Below are 16,495 nucleotides of genomic sequence, written 5' to 3'. Positions count from 1 at the left end.
AATAATTGAGTGATTTAAATGACAGACTAGAGCATGGTAAGGAGTAATAAATAAAATAAATCACTTAGGGAGTGGTGTTAGGGAGCTTTAACTGTGAAGAATACTGTTGTGATTATTTTAACATTCCAGTTGTGAAGGTCTTTGTAGGTGGGTCAAATAGTGAGTTGTAGTGTTTGTATGTAGAGGGGTAGTGGGGCTTGTGTGATTCTCTCTCTCTCTCTCTCACACACACACACACACACACACACACACACACACACACACACACACACACACACACACACACACTCTCTGTCTCTGTCTCTGTCTCTCTCTCTCTCTCTCTCTCACACACACACACACACACACACACACACACACACACACTCTCTGTCAGTCTGTCTGTCTGTCTGTCTGTCTCTCTCTCTCTGAAATGTACTAGATATAGCTTACACTGAGGCCTTCATTAAAGAGTACATATGTAATTTGTACTGTCCTTTGTAGCCACAGTAATGAATAAATAAATATGTGCTTTGTATTTATTTTTTATGTACATCGGTAGGGAGGCTGCCAGAGATCAAGCAGCCAAGAGATGCAAGGAGAAGGTCTAGGAGTGTCAGGCAGAGTCACAAGATTAATAATTCAAACTATACTCCTTTCACGTTAACATGGCCTAGAGTTTTTTCCTGCAACTTATTTCACATATCTCGGTGTCAGAAAAAGACAATACTACGGCTCTACATCCTCTGCACAGCACTTCTTCATGACTAGCATCATATTTTGTGGTTATCTCTTGTTACGACGCAGCATTCAAGATGGAGAGAGAGGTAATTTTAGGGCAAGAGGTGGAGGGATGGAGTGGAGAGGTATATGAGAGAGAGGGGCTTACAGGAAACCATTAGGCTTGTCACTCAATGTAATGTCACCTGAAAAGGAAAGAAGAGTAATAAAAAGTGACAGGAAAGATGGGAGAAATAGGAAGAGAGGAGGACAGACACAGAAAAAGAATGATAAAGGTGAAGGAAGAAGTAGGCAGCACTACATGAAGTGAGTGGATGATGGTGAGAAATAGGAAGAGAGGAGGGCAGACACAGAAAAAGAATGATAAAGGTGAGGGAAGAAGTAGGCAGCACTACATCAAGTGAGTGGATGATGGTGAGATAGGAGGAGAGGAGGGCAGACACAGAAAAAGAATGATAAAGGTGAAGGAAGAAGTAGGCAGCACTACATCAAGGGAGTGAATGATGGTGAGAAATAGGAAGAGAGGAGGGCAGACACAGAAAAAGAATGATAAAGGTGAGGGAAGAAGTAGGCAGCACTACATCAAGTGAGTGAATGATGGTGAGAAATAGGAAGAGAGGAGGGCAGACGCAGAAAAAGAATGATGAAGGCGAAGGAAGTAGGCAGCACTACATCAAGTGAGTGGATGATGGTGAGAAATAGGAAGAGAGGAGGACAGACAGAAAATGATAAAGGTGAAGGTAGAAGTAGGCAGCACTACATCAAATGAGTGGATGATGGTCGCCGCTACCTAACTTTAATACCATCAAGAATACAGGCTCATATATCCGTCTTCAGCAAGCCAGCAGTCCAGTGGTGCCATATATAACTCAAAACTGGAAGATCTGGGTTTGTATTTTTATCGGGTAAAGAGGCTGCCTGGTACCTCTTCCTTAGCTATTTATTTTTGGATATGGATGGTTAATATACCTTTGTACATTATCTATGCAGAGTACGGCGATATATAAAGAACTGTGTAACTCAGAATAGGACGCTAAGGTGTAATAAGCAAAATAAATCGCTTAGGAAAAGGTGTTAGGGCTGCTGTGTGTCGTATTCGTGGGGAAGGTTGGAAAACTGATTATCTGCCTTCAACATTCATGCAATTGAAAGACATTAATCCTAAGCTGCCGTCTCCTCTTCGATCTTTTCTTTATCCTCCCATCAACTTAGCTTCTTCCTCTGTATGCCTTTACAACAATAAATATTTAAATAAATCAATCTATTATCCTCTTCAGACAGCAAGTTTGGCGCTTATTTTATAGTGCGCGCGCTAGGATATTTAGCAACATCTTAGCACCCTGTGGAAGCTAACGATATTTTTGCGCCACCTGAAGGTTGCAAGATCTTAGGACCTTTAAATTTAAGAATAATTTTAGCGACATCTAAGCGCCTGCAGTGAAGAAATACCATGGCATTGTTTTTCGGAGGTTTAGCAAAATTTAGGAGCCTTTTTAACATTTTAGCACCTTCATATAGCAAGATTAGCAGTATACAGCCTTTGAATGTAATATTAATGTCATGGTTCACTTGGGAGCAAGTGTTGCAACGTTTGCAATAGTTTGGCAATTCGCAGGGAGGCACAGAACTCAAGGTTGCCAAGTTAGCGATTTATGATTTGGTTTCAAAGGCATGCACATCTGTCTACCACCAGATTCTGTTGGTCAGTGGTATAAAATGTAGCGATGTTATACAGATGTTATCAACATTTTACCGTTATTCTAGAGTATCATCATTTTGTTTTAAATATTTCTTAGAGTTTAATGTAGCGCCCTTTGATGGCCAACTTTAAAGTTAGCAACTTAGCATTGAACCTCAGTGTATGTCAACATGTAAAAGGAGGTACGTCTGCGTCGCTGTTACTTAGGTGTCCTCGCTTAGACATACAATCATCAGTGTTGCTTCATTCTTCAGCATCAGCGGGAAAGGTGAGCAGAGAGTGATATCAGCGGTTGTGGTTTATGTGTCAGTGATTCGTTGTGGTCTTGGTGCCATTGGTAAAGATATGGACGTCAATGTTTTGGTTGTCAGCGCGCACACCTCCCTCCACTCCCCTCCACTACCCTCCCCCTTTGCCCTGCCTCACTCACCCCTACCCTACCCTACCCTACCCTACCCTGCCTTGACTCAATCACCCCTAGCCTTCCCTGCCTCCCTCACCGCCTTAGTTAGTTTTGGATGGGGAAAAATTATATATGTTCCCGGCATTTATTTATTCATTTATTTTCAGGGGGTGAATATGATCATTCCAACGTTACAATATTTACACCCAGACAAAGGCGGTCAATTTAAACTTATGAAAAATGGAAGGTAAGACGGGTATATGCGTAATTGAAGATATTAGGCATCCGTGACACCTGAAATCTCAACTCAGAATTTGAAAAAAGTGGCACCGATTTCCAAGATAACTAGCGACCTATTGTATCCCTGCTCTTGGTAATTTTCGCGTTTCAGTCCATAGTCGATTTTGGCAATAAATTTCTGGTTTTGCCTTGTCAGTGTGATTGGTTCGAATTTAGGGGACCGTTTTTATTTATTTATTTATTTATTTTTTACATTCTTTCGTTGTATTGGCGCTCTATACCTTTTACAGCAATAAATAAATTCAATTCGTATGGGCCCAGAGCGTGGAGTGGGGATGAGAGCGTTACTGAGTGAGGATGAGTGTTATTGAGTGAGGATGTGGGTGTTATTGGGTGAGGATGCGAGTGTTATGGAGTGAGGATGAGTGTGTTATGGAATGAGGATGTGGGTGTTATTGGGTGAGGATGAGGGTGTTATGGAATGAGGATGAGGGTGTTATTGGGTGAGGATGAGGGTGTTATGGAGTGAGGATGTGGGTGTTATGGAGTGAGGATGAGGGTGTTATGGAGTGAGGATGAGGGTGTTATGGAGTGAGGATGAGGGTGTTATGGAGTGAGGATGAGGGTGTTATGGAGTGAGGATGTGGGTGTTATGGAGTGAGGATGAGGGTGTTATTGAGTGAGGATGTGGGTGTTATGGAGTAAAGATGAGGATGTTATGGAGTGAGGATGAGGGTGTTATGGAGTGAGGATGTGGGTGTTATGGAGTGAGGATGAGGGTGTTATGGAGTGAGGATGAGGGTGTTATGGAGTGAGGATGAGGGTGTTATGGAGTGAGGATGAGGGTGTTATGGAGTGAGGATGAGGGTGTTATGGAGTGAGGATGAGGGTGTTATGGAGAGGATGAAAGTGTTATGGAGTGAGGATGAGGATGAGGGTGTTGTGGAGTGACTGATTGAAACCTGTATCTTGCAGGTGGATTGGAGCGTTGTGGAGTGAGGATGATGGCAGTGAGGCTGTCTAAACTCAGCAGATGAAGCAGGACTCCAAGACTGCTGAAATTGGTCCAAAAGAAGTTTAAGATATTGCCCAAACTATGAATTACTTCCACCTACTGACTCACTCTTCAAGGACCGGTATGTGCTGAAGTGTGTGACCAGACTGACTTGTATATAACATGTATGAAACTCACTCAGGTTGTATTAGTGAAGATGTGTTATGGTGAGGGAGTGCAGCGAGGCAGAACAAGCAGGAACTAATATATATACGCGTGCTGTAGCAGTGAAAGTGTTGCCATGGATACCCAAGTTGAAGGCTGGAATGATGGAAGTGTAGCCATGGTTACGCAACAAGAGGGAGGCTGGAACAGTGGAACCATTGCCTTTGATAGTCAGACAGAGGGAGGATGGAGCGACATGGCTGATGGTGATGATAGATTAGCCACGGAGGATGAAGGTGAACTGATGAGCGAGAAGCAGGTGTACACGTGTGAGGAGTGCGGGAAGAAATTAAACAGCGTATCTGGCATAACGTACCACATGCTGAACCACAAAGGCCAGAGGAACCACAGGTGTGAGGAGTGTGGCACAGCGTTTATAAGGAAGGGGGATCTGGAGCAACATATTCTGAGCCACACTGGTGAAAAGAGGCACGTGTGTGGTATCTGCGGCAAATCGTTTGGTCACAAGAGCAGCCTCACCACCCACACCAGGATACACACTGGAGAGAGGAGGTTCGCGTGTGAGGAGTGTGGGAAGGCATTTACACAGAAGAATGACCTCACCATCCACACCAGAATCCACAACAACGACAAGCAGTTTAGGTGTGAGCAGTGCGGCAGAGCGTTTATCGCGAAGAGCAACCTAATCAAACACCTGGTCGTGCACACAGGCGCGAGGGACTTTGAGTGTGACATGTGTGGGAAGAGCTTTACGAAGGCCACCAGTCTCAAGAGGCATCAGCTAATCCACCTACGGGAGGGGAAGTATGTCTGTAGCTACTGCGGGGAGGAGTTCAGTGAGAAGGGCGACCTCACACTGCACGCTCGGGTTCACAGCGTCGACATGGTGTATACGTGTACGGCGTGTGATAAAAAGTACAACTCCATCAGCGGTCTTAAAAGCCACATGTACATACACAGGAAAGAGAGGGACCAGAAGTGTTACCTCTGCCATAAATCCTTCCTGCACAAGGGCACGCTGGATCGCCATCTTCTCACCCACCTGGAGAAGAAGTACCGATGTGTGGAGTGTAAAAAGGGATTCACTGATAAGCAGAGGTTGGTGGAGCATGAACAGCAGCACATAGGGATGGCTGAGGTGGACAGTGAAGTCAAATATAAATCACTGAGAGAACTGAGGTGTCAAAAAAATAGTTTGGTGGACAGAGAGAAATTTTGAAGTGATGTGACGTCCTAAGTTTTATTTCGATTGGAGAGAGAGAGAGAGAAAAAAAAAACTATATAACTGGGACGGGAAAAAAAGGGAAGACAGAAATTTCGAAGTGATATTATGCCCTAAGTTTTATTTTAAATGTAAAAATGAATAACTTAGTTTTTAAATAACTGAGACGTAAAAAGAAAAATGCTCTAGTAGACAGTGAGATTTTTTGAAATGATATTACTGCTTAACCGTTATTTCCGTTGTGAAAGCGAACACGTCCAGTCTGATAAGCCTGTAATAAAGACATCAAGACAATAAAGAGTAATAATAAGACTCGTTTTTAACCTCCTCAAGGTGGGTACAGCTCTAGTATACCAGTTCAGCTGATTTTATTTGAGTCATAAGAGACCCCCTTCCTTTTATTATTATTATTATTTAGCAATTTGGTTTAAACACTGAATTTTACCATTTTAACTTGGCTCTTCACTCAGTTCCAGAATAGGACAATAGCATGACTCTATATCATTTCCATAGCACTTCTTCGTGATGAGCGCCTGTCAGTATGTGTTGATGTTGGCTCGGGTGCCAGCTGTCACCTCGCAGCAACACCAACAACATTATCACATACATCGTCATACATCAACAAGCGAGGTGAGTCACACGTCTTGCTGAGTTTATGTAGTGTGTGTTGGTGACGTAGATATCATCAGGGTTTGGCTGAGCTTGTCACACAACTCCAGTAAATACAGCTTTTCCACCTTAACCACCATCACCACCACCAAACGTGCTATATTTGCTTATTCATAACAAAGCTGTAGCATCATAAACTACATGAAAATTTGTATTACACACTGTTATGCCATGTACTCTGAGATCAACTTCTTGCTCGCTGAGTATGTGGGTCTGATGTTGGGTTCTTTCTTAGTCCGGGTCCAGAGTAGACAACCAGAGGAACATGGCTTAAAAACACAGGCTCACCAGTCTTACACGTATATTACTTACAAAGAATACAGTGACTTGACACAATACAATAGGATGCATTATACACGCTATGGTAGGTATAAGGATCTCAGTCTGGGACTAGTGGGCTGGTAAGCTAACTGCAGGTGGCACCCAGGTGTGGGAGGTGTCTCGTCAGGTGTGCGCTGTCTGTAGGGGCGCGGGACCACTACTGGTTCAGTCAGGATCACTTGATGGTCGTGATCGTCAGCTTTTACCCTCCCGGAAGGGAGCTGAGAGCTCATATAGTCCGATCTAAGGGCAAGGCTGTGACCTTCACACACGCACACACCCGTCCCCTTGCTCAAGGGGGACAGTAACCACCCACTTTGTCAGTGAAACTTTTCGCAACCTGAGCGAGGCGCGAACTCCCGTCCACCAGTTGGCAAGCGGGAACGTTACCACTGTGTGTGTGTGTGTGTACTCCGGATCGTTGGGTCAGGGCTGCTGGGTGGTGTAGAGGGAGGCCTTTCACAGGAGGGGCCTCTGTCGGTGTGTTGGCCCTCGGGGCTGGGGCCGAACAGGTCTAGTAGGCGTGCTTTCTTGTGCCTGCTCTTGGTGGAGGACGGTTCACCGGCTTGTCTTGGGAAGTCTCGGCTGGGAGTTCTGGGGGCTTCCCTCTGTGGCTGGTGTCTGCAGTCTCTCCTCCTTCGGGAGTCCGACAGTGACTGGTGACTTAGGGGCGCTAGTTGTAGCAAGTGCACCCCAGGACTCACTATAGGGCCACTCCAGACCTCTTCCAACAGGGACTCTGCTGGGGAACCAACGCACCACTGACACCCCCGTGGAAGGAAAGGAGGAAGAGGGAGTGACTAGACGGTGAAAGGGATGAGGAAGGAGGGAGTGCGAGGGGGAGAGGTGATTAGCCAGGAGGGAGGGAGGGAGGGAGTGAGAGGGAAAGATGGAGTGGGAAGGGGAGAGAAGTGATTAGGTAGGAGGTAGGAATGGGGGAGGGGAGGGACTGGGAGGGGGAGGAAGTGATTAGCCAGGAGGGAGGGAGTGGGAGGGGGAGAGAAGTGATTACCTAGGAGGGGGGAGGGAGGAAGGTATGGGGTGCGCGCCCAGACAAAAATCAATGACGTCACGTGTTGATAGTCACAGGGATCGTTACGTCATACTATCTATCTGTCTATTGCCAGACGCCTTAAGCCCATACGGGGTGGCCACAAACAAATCGCCTCCACGTCGCCTTGTACCCCGCCATTTCACGCCCAACTCACACCCCTCTCATATACCTCTCCACTCCATCATACACACATACGCACACATTTGATCATACACACACATTTGATCATACACACACATTCAGTATATATATATAATGGTAATGACTGAACTCGGGGGTGTCAAAATCTCTCAAACGATTTCATTCAGCTCAGAGAGAGAGAGAGAGAGAGAGAGAGAGAGAGAGAGAGAGAGAGAGAGAGAGAGAGAGAGAGAGAGAGAGATCAACTGTCGTGAATATTGGCTTGGGTCTGGAGAGAGAGAGAGAGAGAGAGAGAGAGAGAGAGAGAGAGAGAGAGAGAGAGAGAGAGAGAGATCAACTGTCGTGAATATTGGCTTGGGTCTGGAGAGAGAGAGAGAGAGAGAGAGAGAGAGAGAATTCAACTGTCGGAAATAAGGCTTCGGTGTAGAGAGAGAGAGGGAGAGAGAGTCGAAAATATAGGCTTGGGTTTATGGAGAGAGAGAGAGAGAGAGAATTCAATTGTCGTGAATATTGGCTTGGGTCTATGGAGAGAGAGAGAGAGAGAGAGAGAGAGAGAGAGAGTCGCAAATATAGGCTTGGGTCTGTGGAGAGAGAGAGAGAGAGAGAGAGAGAGAGAGAGAGAGAATTGAACTGTCGAGAATATGGACTTGGGTCTGTGGAGAGAGAGAGAGAGAGAGAGAGAGTGTCGTAAATATAGGCTTGGGTCTGTGGAGAGAGAGAGAGAGAGAGAATTGAACTGTCGAGAAAATTGGCTTGGGTCTGTGGAGAGAGAGAGAGAGAGAGAGAGAGAGAGCCAGACAGACAGACAGAGAATTTTGAACATCGGCTTGGGTAAATGGAGAGAGAGAGAGAGAGAGAGAGAGAGAGAGAGAGAAAGAAAGAAAGAATTTTGAAATGGGCTTGGGTCTATGGAGGTGACTAAAACCACCATCTGTCCTCTCGTCAAAATCTTTATTAATTTCACATATTTGGAAATTGCGTGACTTCCAATAACAAATTAATAATAATAATAATAATAATAATAATAATAATAAAATAAAATCAAGTTCATGATATCTCTGCATATATATATACTTCCATGACTTCCGTATTTACATCTCTTCATCTGCCTTAACCGTTGCATATTCAAATTTCAAATCATGCCCGTTCGTGGAGCTAACGGATGTATGCTTAAATTTGAAATCGCTAAGTAGAATGCCAGGAACTTCTCTCTCTCTCTCTCTCTCTCTTATGGTCATTCATTTAACACCTGTGGACATTAGGTACGGTTAGCCTGCATCCCACATTACGTAGCGCAGTCAGAAGTGATTCAGGGAGGCCAAATACGTCTGTTATGTGGTTCAAAAATTACCGTTACAGTTTGAGTATTAATTCTACTTAGTGATTCAAGGTTTCAAAAATTGCCGTTAAAATATGAAGGTTTTAATTCTACTTTAAGATTTAAAATGTCAAAAATGCCATTAAAATTTGAGGGTTTTAATTCTACTTAGTGATTTACGGTTTCAAAAAAATTGCCGTTAAAATCTGAGGGTTTTCATTCTACATAGTGATTTTCAGTTTAATCATACAACACCAGCTCCACCTCACTCCTTGTACTCCATGCCGTCACTTTGGCTACTCGGTGACTTGTATCATCACTACATGGGTCACACTCCAGGTCTCCCTCTCTTCCACTGATCCACCTCATAACAGTACCCCTCACCAAGCTGCCATGTACTGTGTCCTTCTAGTGAGTCGGGATGTGATGTAATGTTCCAGTGTTGACCTGTGACCCTATGTGACCTGGTACTCTCACACAGGGACATTTTTCAAGACGTGACCCTATACTGTTGTGATGACCGAATTGAAACTTAAATTAATCACTGGTCTGGCCGGGATTTGAACTCGGCCCTCACGCTTCATACGCACGCACGTTACCACTGAGTCAAAGAGAGGATCCCCACTTTGCCTCTAAGCATCGTGGGCTTCTATACACCCCATTACACTCTCTCTCACAGGGACGTATTTCAAAACGGCACTGATCTTACCACGCCCCTTCCTCAGCGATTTATTTTACACATTGCACCTTGATAATCCTTTTGTATGTTCCTGATGCAAACTATACAAACTTTAAAGCCTGATACTATACAACAGAACGTAAGAAGATGGAAAATGATTGACTAAGGATGAGGCCAGGGTTGTGGAGTCAAGTGTCGGAGCCATACCTGTAAAATTTCTGGAGTCGGAGTCGGGAAATATTACCACCGACTCCACAACCCTGAATGAGGCACCACCAAGTCTTCTACGCCACCTACAACACCACACAGACTACAATCCTACTTATATATCGGTTCGTGCATTCATACGCCCTCCGAGACCCCCTCCCACGCGATACACGCACACACCATCTCTCCAATGTGAACCTGAATATGCTCCCTAAGGTCGCTGTTTGTAGAGAACCCCCTACCGCAGTGATCACAGGCGTAGTTACAAGTGCCCTGTCCTGTGTGAGTCAGCATGTGTCGTTTAAGGCTGCTGTTCTGTGCAAAGCTCTTTCCGCACTCCTCGCATTGGTAGTCCTTCTCACCAGTGTGCACCATCATGTGGGTGTTCAGGTTGCTCTTGTGCGTAAACGTCTTCTCACACAGCTGGCACTTAAACCGCTTGTCCCCGGTGTGAAGTCTGCGGTGGCTGGTCATGTTGCTCTTGTGTGTGAACTCCTTCCCACACTCCTCACACTTGTATCGCTTGTCACCTGTGTGAAGCCTAGTGTGTGTGGTCAGGTTGGACTTGTGGGTGAACTCTTTACCACACTCTTCACACTTGAACCTTTTCTCCCCAGTGTGAACCCTGGTGTGTGTGGTAAGGTTGCTTTTGTGTGAGAAGGTTTTACCGCACAGGTCGCACATAAAGCTCCTCTCCCCGGTGTGGACTCTGCCATGGATGGTCAGGTTGCTCTTGTGTGAGAACGTCTTGCCACATTCCTCACACTTGAATATCTTTTCCTCACCGTTGGTCTTGGATTGTCTCTTAGCACCGGTCTTGCCTTCCCCATCGGCCATCTTCACTTTGTTGTGGACCCTCTTGTGTTTATTGAGATCACTCTTTGTTATGAATGCCTTGTCACACTCATCACACTTGTGCCTCCTCTCACTAGTGTGTATTCTGAGGTGGGCATTCAGGTAACCCTTCTGAGTGAACGCCTTGCCGCACAGCTCACAACCGAACGGCCTCTCCTTGGTGTGGATTCGTACGTGTCTGTTCAGATCACTCTTCTCCGTGAAGCCTTTGCCGCAGTGTTGACAGCTGTGCCTCTTGTCTCCCATGTGTGTCCTCATGTGGATGGTTAGTTTGGCCTTATGTGCAAATGCCCTGCCACAAATATCACACCCAAATTTCTTCTCACCTGTGTGCACCAGTCTGTGTTGGGTCAGGTTAACGACTCTCTTGCCGCACACCTCACATTTATGTTTCTTGCTCCCTCCCTCCGATTCCCCCTCAGACTCCGATTCCGATTTGACATCCTTACTCTCCCAGTCGCTCTCCTCAGTTTCGGACTTGACTTCCCTACTCTCCAGCTCACTCTCTGGCTCCCATTCCGCCTCGGCACCAAGTTCTGCTTTTGGATACAGAACTGGCTCTGGTCTAGTGCCGTATTGACTGCCTGGGTTTGGTTTACTTTCACACTCATTCTCTGCTTCGTAACCATACTCATTCTCTGCTTCTGCCTCATAGCCATATTCATTCTCTGCTTCTGCCCCATAGCCATACTCATTCTCCATCTCTTGTTCTGATTTGATTTCCCTGGTCCCCCTATCATTCCACGCCCCGTCTTGCTGGGTATCCATGGCAACACTTCCACTGCTACAGTACATGTGTATATATTAGTTCTTGCTTGTTCCGTCTCACTACTACTCTGGTCCATCACAACAATGTACCCACACACGCTTGCCCACTAAAAAAACTTTGCTCTACGCTGATCCATGTCACTTAAGCACACGCAGGCTGCACGTTCTGGCCATACACGTGTTCAGTAATACCTTAACCTGCGCTGATCCATGGTACAGTCGCTGTCATAAATATCATTCCACTTTTTGGCTGAATAATTATGGAACTCTTACATCATATTCTGAAAAAATTGTTAGATTCCTACTATCATATCACTGGATTCCGAAAATCATGGCTCACCGTGTCACTGATTATTGCACTGGAGTGGATTATTATTTTTGTCCACAGCTGTACATACAAGTTACAATTTCTGGCCATACGCTTTACAGTTTCTGGCCAAATGCTTTACAATTTCTGGCCATACGCTTTATAATATCTGGCCATATGCTTAAGTTTCTGGCCATATGCTTTATAATTGGCCTTACGCTTTACAATTTCTGGCCATACGCTTGTCAAACACAGGTCTTGAAGCGTGTGAGAGGTGGTGGTGATAGGCTGTGTTTGTAGCTGAGTTTTAACCTTCCTGTGGGTCACCTTCATCTGTCCTTCGGTCCTGCATCACTCCACTCCTGCCACTCCACTCTTGTCACTCCACGTCAACTGGTGTGCTACTCCACCCTGGTTGAGTTTGGACAGCCTGGGTCCCTGCTGCTCTCACCCTCGCTCCACCTGCAGGATGTATGTGAAAGTTTTAGACCATTACTGTGGCTGGTTCACTGCTATTTATCGGTATTATTTCACAAGTGGACAATATGCAGTTTTGGAATTTTAGCACCATTATCGTATAGTCCCTAAGGATCACAAATAACCCCCATTACCCCATTCGGAAATTGATTATTACTTCCCTAAGATAGGTTAGGTATGTTGGGTTTGGTTTGGTTAGTTTTACTGTGTTCGGTGAGGGGCATTTCCAACAAAAACGAAAGTCAGAAACATTCGAATCGCATCAAAAACTGCCAGGAAAATATATTGCACTACCTGGGGGGTGTATTGTCCACTTGTAAAAATTTACCTATTTACCTACCTATTGCCAGACGCCTTAATCCCGTGAGGGGTGGCCGCAGACAAATCGCCTCCATTTTGCCCTGTCCCTCACCATTTCACTGCCCTGCCCCCCAGCTCACACACCCTTCTTTCTTATACCTCTCCACTCCATCCCCAAGTTCATCTGAAGAGTGAGACTGCAATCTTCCCTATCTCTCTCCTGAAGTCAGTACCCTCGTTTCAGGGATAGGGAAGTACTTGAGGGGCGTTTGTGTATCATTTACAACGCTGGGTGGTAACCATATCACCAACCCATAAGTGTTCCCTACGTGTCAACAAGTGGGTTGGTGGAGGGTTAGTGCCCCTCCCTGTAAAACAACTCAAAGACACATGGCCTCCCCTTACGGGATTATGGCGTCTGGCTATAGATAGATAGATAGAGATAGATAGATATACCTGTGCCACCACATGTAGGCGTCTATCTTCTGTAACGGTAGCTCCTTTCATCCAGTTTTAACAGCCAAGTGTAGTCAGGAGGGTTGATTTGACTAGTAACCAAGGAGACTCATTTTAACATACAAGTGTAGTCAAGAGGGTTGATTTGACTAGTAACCAAGGAGACTCATTCCTACCTCGTCGGTTAAGGAAGCTCCCTAACGCCATTTCCTAAGCGATTTATTTTGTTCGTTACACCTTATTGTCCTCTTCTGTGTTACATAAATCCTTCCAATATCGCCATACTCTGCACAAATAACGTACAGAATTATATTAACCAGTCATAAAAAATAAATCGCTATGGAAAAGGTGTTAAGGGGTCCTAATATTCAAATTGAGTGGCCCAGTTCCGTCAGATAAAAACAAATGAAACACACACACACACACACACACACACACACACACACACACACACACACACTGGGATATTTCACGTGTCACTACGCAACACCACATCATTAGCGACTTATTTTGTGTGTACGTGAACATCTATTCCTACGTTATTTATATGGTTTTCAAATTTTGTGTACATGGTTTTCAAATTTTGTGTACATGGTTTTCAAATTTTGTGTACATGGTTTTCAAATTTTGTGTACATGGGTTTCAAATTTTGTGTACATGGTTTTCAAATTTCGTGTACGTGGGTTTCAAATTTTGTGTACATGGTTTTCGAATTTTGTGTACATGGTTTTCAAATTTTGTGTACATGGTTTTCAAATTTTGTGTACATGGTTTTCAAATTTTGTGTACATGGTTTTCAACTTCTGTGTACATGTAAACATCTATTCCTGCGTTATTTCTATTTTGTGTATATGTGAACATATTGAATTTGGCTCTCTTTTGTATTTTTTTTTTTTTTTTGTGGAAGAAACGGTTTGCGGACTCCTGGCCTTTGGTTCCTTCTTCCTTGCATTAAAAAAAAAAAGTCTATTCCTGCCGTAAGTTATTTATTTGGTTTTAAAATTTACGTAGTTTTAAAGGATACTGAGATAAAATTAGCTTAATAAATCGCTAAGGAAGAAGTGTTAGGGTCCCTACAGCTACTTAAAATATGAGGGTACTTTAAGAGGATGGAATGAGTCCGTATGGAATTGATGTTGAGGTACTGCCCCCCCCCCTTATTCAAATTCTGGATCCGCCCGTGTTAAATAATACGAATCAGGCAGGGTGGTGAGGCAGATGGGGTGGTGAGGCAGGTAGGGTGGTGAGGCAGGTGGGGTGGTGAGGCAGGTGGGGTGGTGAGGCAGGTGGGATGGTGAGGCAGGTAGGGTGGTGAGGCAGGTGGGGTGGTGAGGCAGTAGGTGGTGAGGCAGGTAGGGTGGTGAGGCAGGTAGGGTGGTGAGGCAGGTGGGGTGGTGAGGCAGGTAGGGTGGTGAGCAGGTAGGGTGGTGAGGCAGGTAGGGTGGTGAGGCAGGTGGGATGGTGAGGCAGGTAGGGTGGTGAGGCAGGTGGGGTGGTGAGGCAGGTAGGGTGGTGAGGCAGGTGGGATGGTAAGACAGGTGAGGTGGTAAGGCAGGTGGGGTGGAGGCAGGTGGGGTGGTGAGGCAGGTGGGATGGTGAGGCAGGTGGGGTGGTGAGGCAGGTAGGGTGGTGAGGCAGGCAGGGTGGTGAGGCAGCAGGATGGTGAGGCAGGTGGGGTGGTGAGGCAGGTGGGGCAGGGAGGTGGGGTGGTGAGACACGTGGGGTGGTGAGGCAGGTGGGGCGGTGAGGCAGGCAGGGTGGTGAGGCAGGTGGGGTGGTGAGGCAGGCAGGTGGGGTGGTGAGACAGGTGGGGTGGTGAGGCAGGTGGGGTGGAGGCAGGCGGGGTGATGAGGCAGGTAGGGTGGTGAGGCAGGTGGGGTGGTGAGGCAGGTGGGATAGTGAGGCAGATGGGGTGGTGAGGCCAGAAGATAGGGTGGTGAGGCAGGTTGGGTGGTGAGGCAGGTGGGATGGTGAGGCAGGTGGGGTGGTGAGGCAGGTGGGGTGGTGAGGCAGGTGGGATGGTGAGGCAGGTGGGATGGTGAGGCAGGTAGGGCGGTGAAGGCAGGTGGGATGGTGAGGCAGGTGGGGCAAGTGGGGTGGTGAGGCAGGTAGGGCGGTGAAGGCAGGTGGGATTGTGAAGCAGGTGGGATTGTGAAGCAGGTGGGGTGGTGAGGCAGGCAGGTGGAGTGGTGAACAGGCAGGTAGGTGGGTGTTGAGGCAGGTGGGATGGTGAGGCAGGTGCGATGGTGAGGCAGGTAGGGTGGTGAGGCAGGTGGGGTGGTGAGCAGGTAGGGTGGTGAGGCAGGTGGGATGGTGAGGCAGGTGGGGTGGTGAGCAGGTAGGGTGGTGAGGCAGGTGGGATGGTGAGGCAGGTAGGGTGGTGAGGCAGGTGGGATGGTGAGGCAGGTGGGGTGGTGAGGCAGGTAGGGTGGTGAGGCAGGTGGGGTGGTGAGGCAGGTAGGGTGGTGAGGCAGGTGGGGTGGTGAGGCAGGTGGGGTGGTGAGGCAGGTAGGGTGGTGAGGCAGGTGGGGTGGTGAGGCAGGTAGGGTGTGAGGCAGGTGGGGTGGTGAGTCAGGATGATGGGGTGGTGAGGCAGGTGGGGTGGTGAGGCAGGTGGGATGGTGAGGCAGGTGGGGTGGTGAGGCAGGTGGGATGGTGAGGCAGGTGGGATGGTGAGGCAGGTGGGGTGGTGAGGCAGGTGGGGTGGTGAGGCAGGTGGGGTGGTGAGGCAGGTAGGGTGGTGAGGCAGGTGGGGTGGTGAGGCAGGATGATGGGGTGGTGAGGCAGGCAGGTGGGTGGTGAGGTAGATGGGGTGGTGAGGCAGATGGAGTGGTGAGGCAGGAAGATGGGGTGGTAAGCAGGCAGGTAGGTGGTGAGGCAGGCAGGTGGGTGTTGAAGCAGGTGGGATGGTGAGGCAGGTAGGGTGGTGAGGCAGGTGGGATGGTGAGGCAGGTAGGGTGGTGAGGCAGGTGGGATGGTGAGGCAGGTAGGGTGGTGAGGCAGGTAGGGTGGTGAGGCAGGTAGGGTGGTGAGGCAGGTGGGATGGTGAGGCAGGTAGGGTGGTGAGGCAGGTGGGATGGTGAGGCAGGTAGGGTGGTGAGGCAGGTGGGATGGTGAGGCAGGTAGGGTGGTGAGGCAGGTAGGGCGGTGAAGGCAGGTGGGATTGTGAGGCAGGTAGGGTGGTGAGGCAGGTGGGGTGGTGAGCAGGCAGGTAGGTGGGTGTTGAGGCGGGTAGGGTGGTGAGGCAGGTAGGGTGGTGAGGCAGGTGGGGTGGTGGGGCAAGTGGGATGGTGAGGCAGGTAGGATGGTGAGGCAGGTGGGATGGTGAGGCAGGTAGGGTGGTGAAGCAGGTAGGGTGGTGAGGCAGGTAGGGCGGTGAGGCAGGCAGGTGGGATGGTGAGGCAGGTAGGGTGGTGAGGCAGGCAGGTGGGGTGGTGAGGCAGGCAAGTGGGGTGATGAGACAGGCAAGCAGGCACGGT

General features: G+C 47.6%; 2 protein-coding genes across 2 annotated transcripts; one reads left to right on the top strand and one right to left on the bottom strand.

The window, feature by feature from the left end:
• Positions 1-4,357: 4,357 nt before the first annotated feature.
• On the top strand, positions 4,358-5,461 carry LOC145390572 (uncharacterized). The gene has a single exon (XM_080265385.1). It carries the CDS (start codon positions 4,358-4,360, stop codon positions 5,459-5,461), a length of 1,104 nt encoding a protein of 367 aa, XP_080121511.1.
• A 4,385-nt stretch (positions 5,462-9,846) lies between these two features.
• On the bottom strand, positions 9,847-11,092 carry LOC145390762 (uncharacterized). The gene has a single exon (XM_080265560.1). The coding sequence runs from the start codon at positions 10,964-10,966 to the stop codon at positions 9,989-9,991; it is 978 nt and encodes a 325-aa protein (XP_080121686.1). The 5' UTR covers positions 10,967-11,092; the 3' UTR covers positions 9,847-9,988.
• Between the last annotated feature and the right edge of the window lie 5,403 nt (positions 11,093-16,495).

Source organism: Coenobita brevimanus, chromosome 15 (genome assembly GCF_032717465.1).
Source record: "Coenobita brevimanus isolate Jiangsu-jjx chromosome 15, ASM3271746v2, whole genome shotgun sequence".
NCBI lineage: Eukaryota > Metazoa > Arthropoda > Malacostraca > Decapoda > Coenobitidae > Coenobita > Coenobita brevimanus.
The sequence above is the reverse complement of the archived record's forward strand: the minus strand, read 5'-3'. Positions and strand labels throughout refer to the sequence as shown.

Excerpts from the sequence above, each read along its gene's own strand:
- LOC145390572 (XM_080265385.1), top strand. The coding sequence starts at position 4,358 with ATGGATACCCAAGTTGAAGGCTGGAATGATGGAAGTGTAGCCATGGTT.
- LOC145390762 (XM_080265560.1), bottom strand. The coding sequence starts at position 10,966 with ATGAGGACACACATGGGAGACAAGAGGCACAGCTGTCAACACTGCGGC.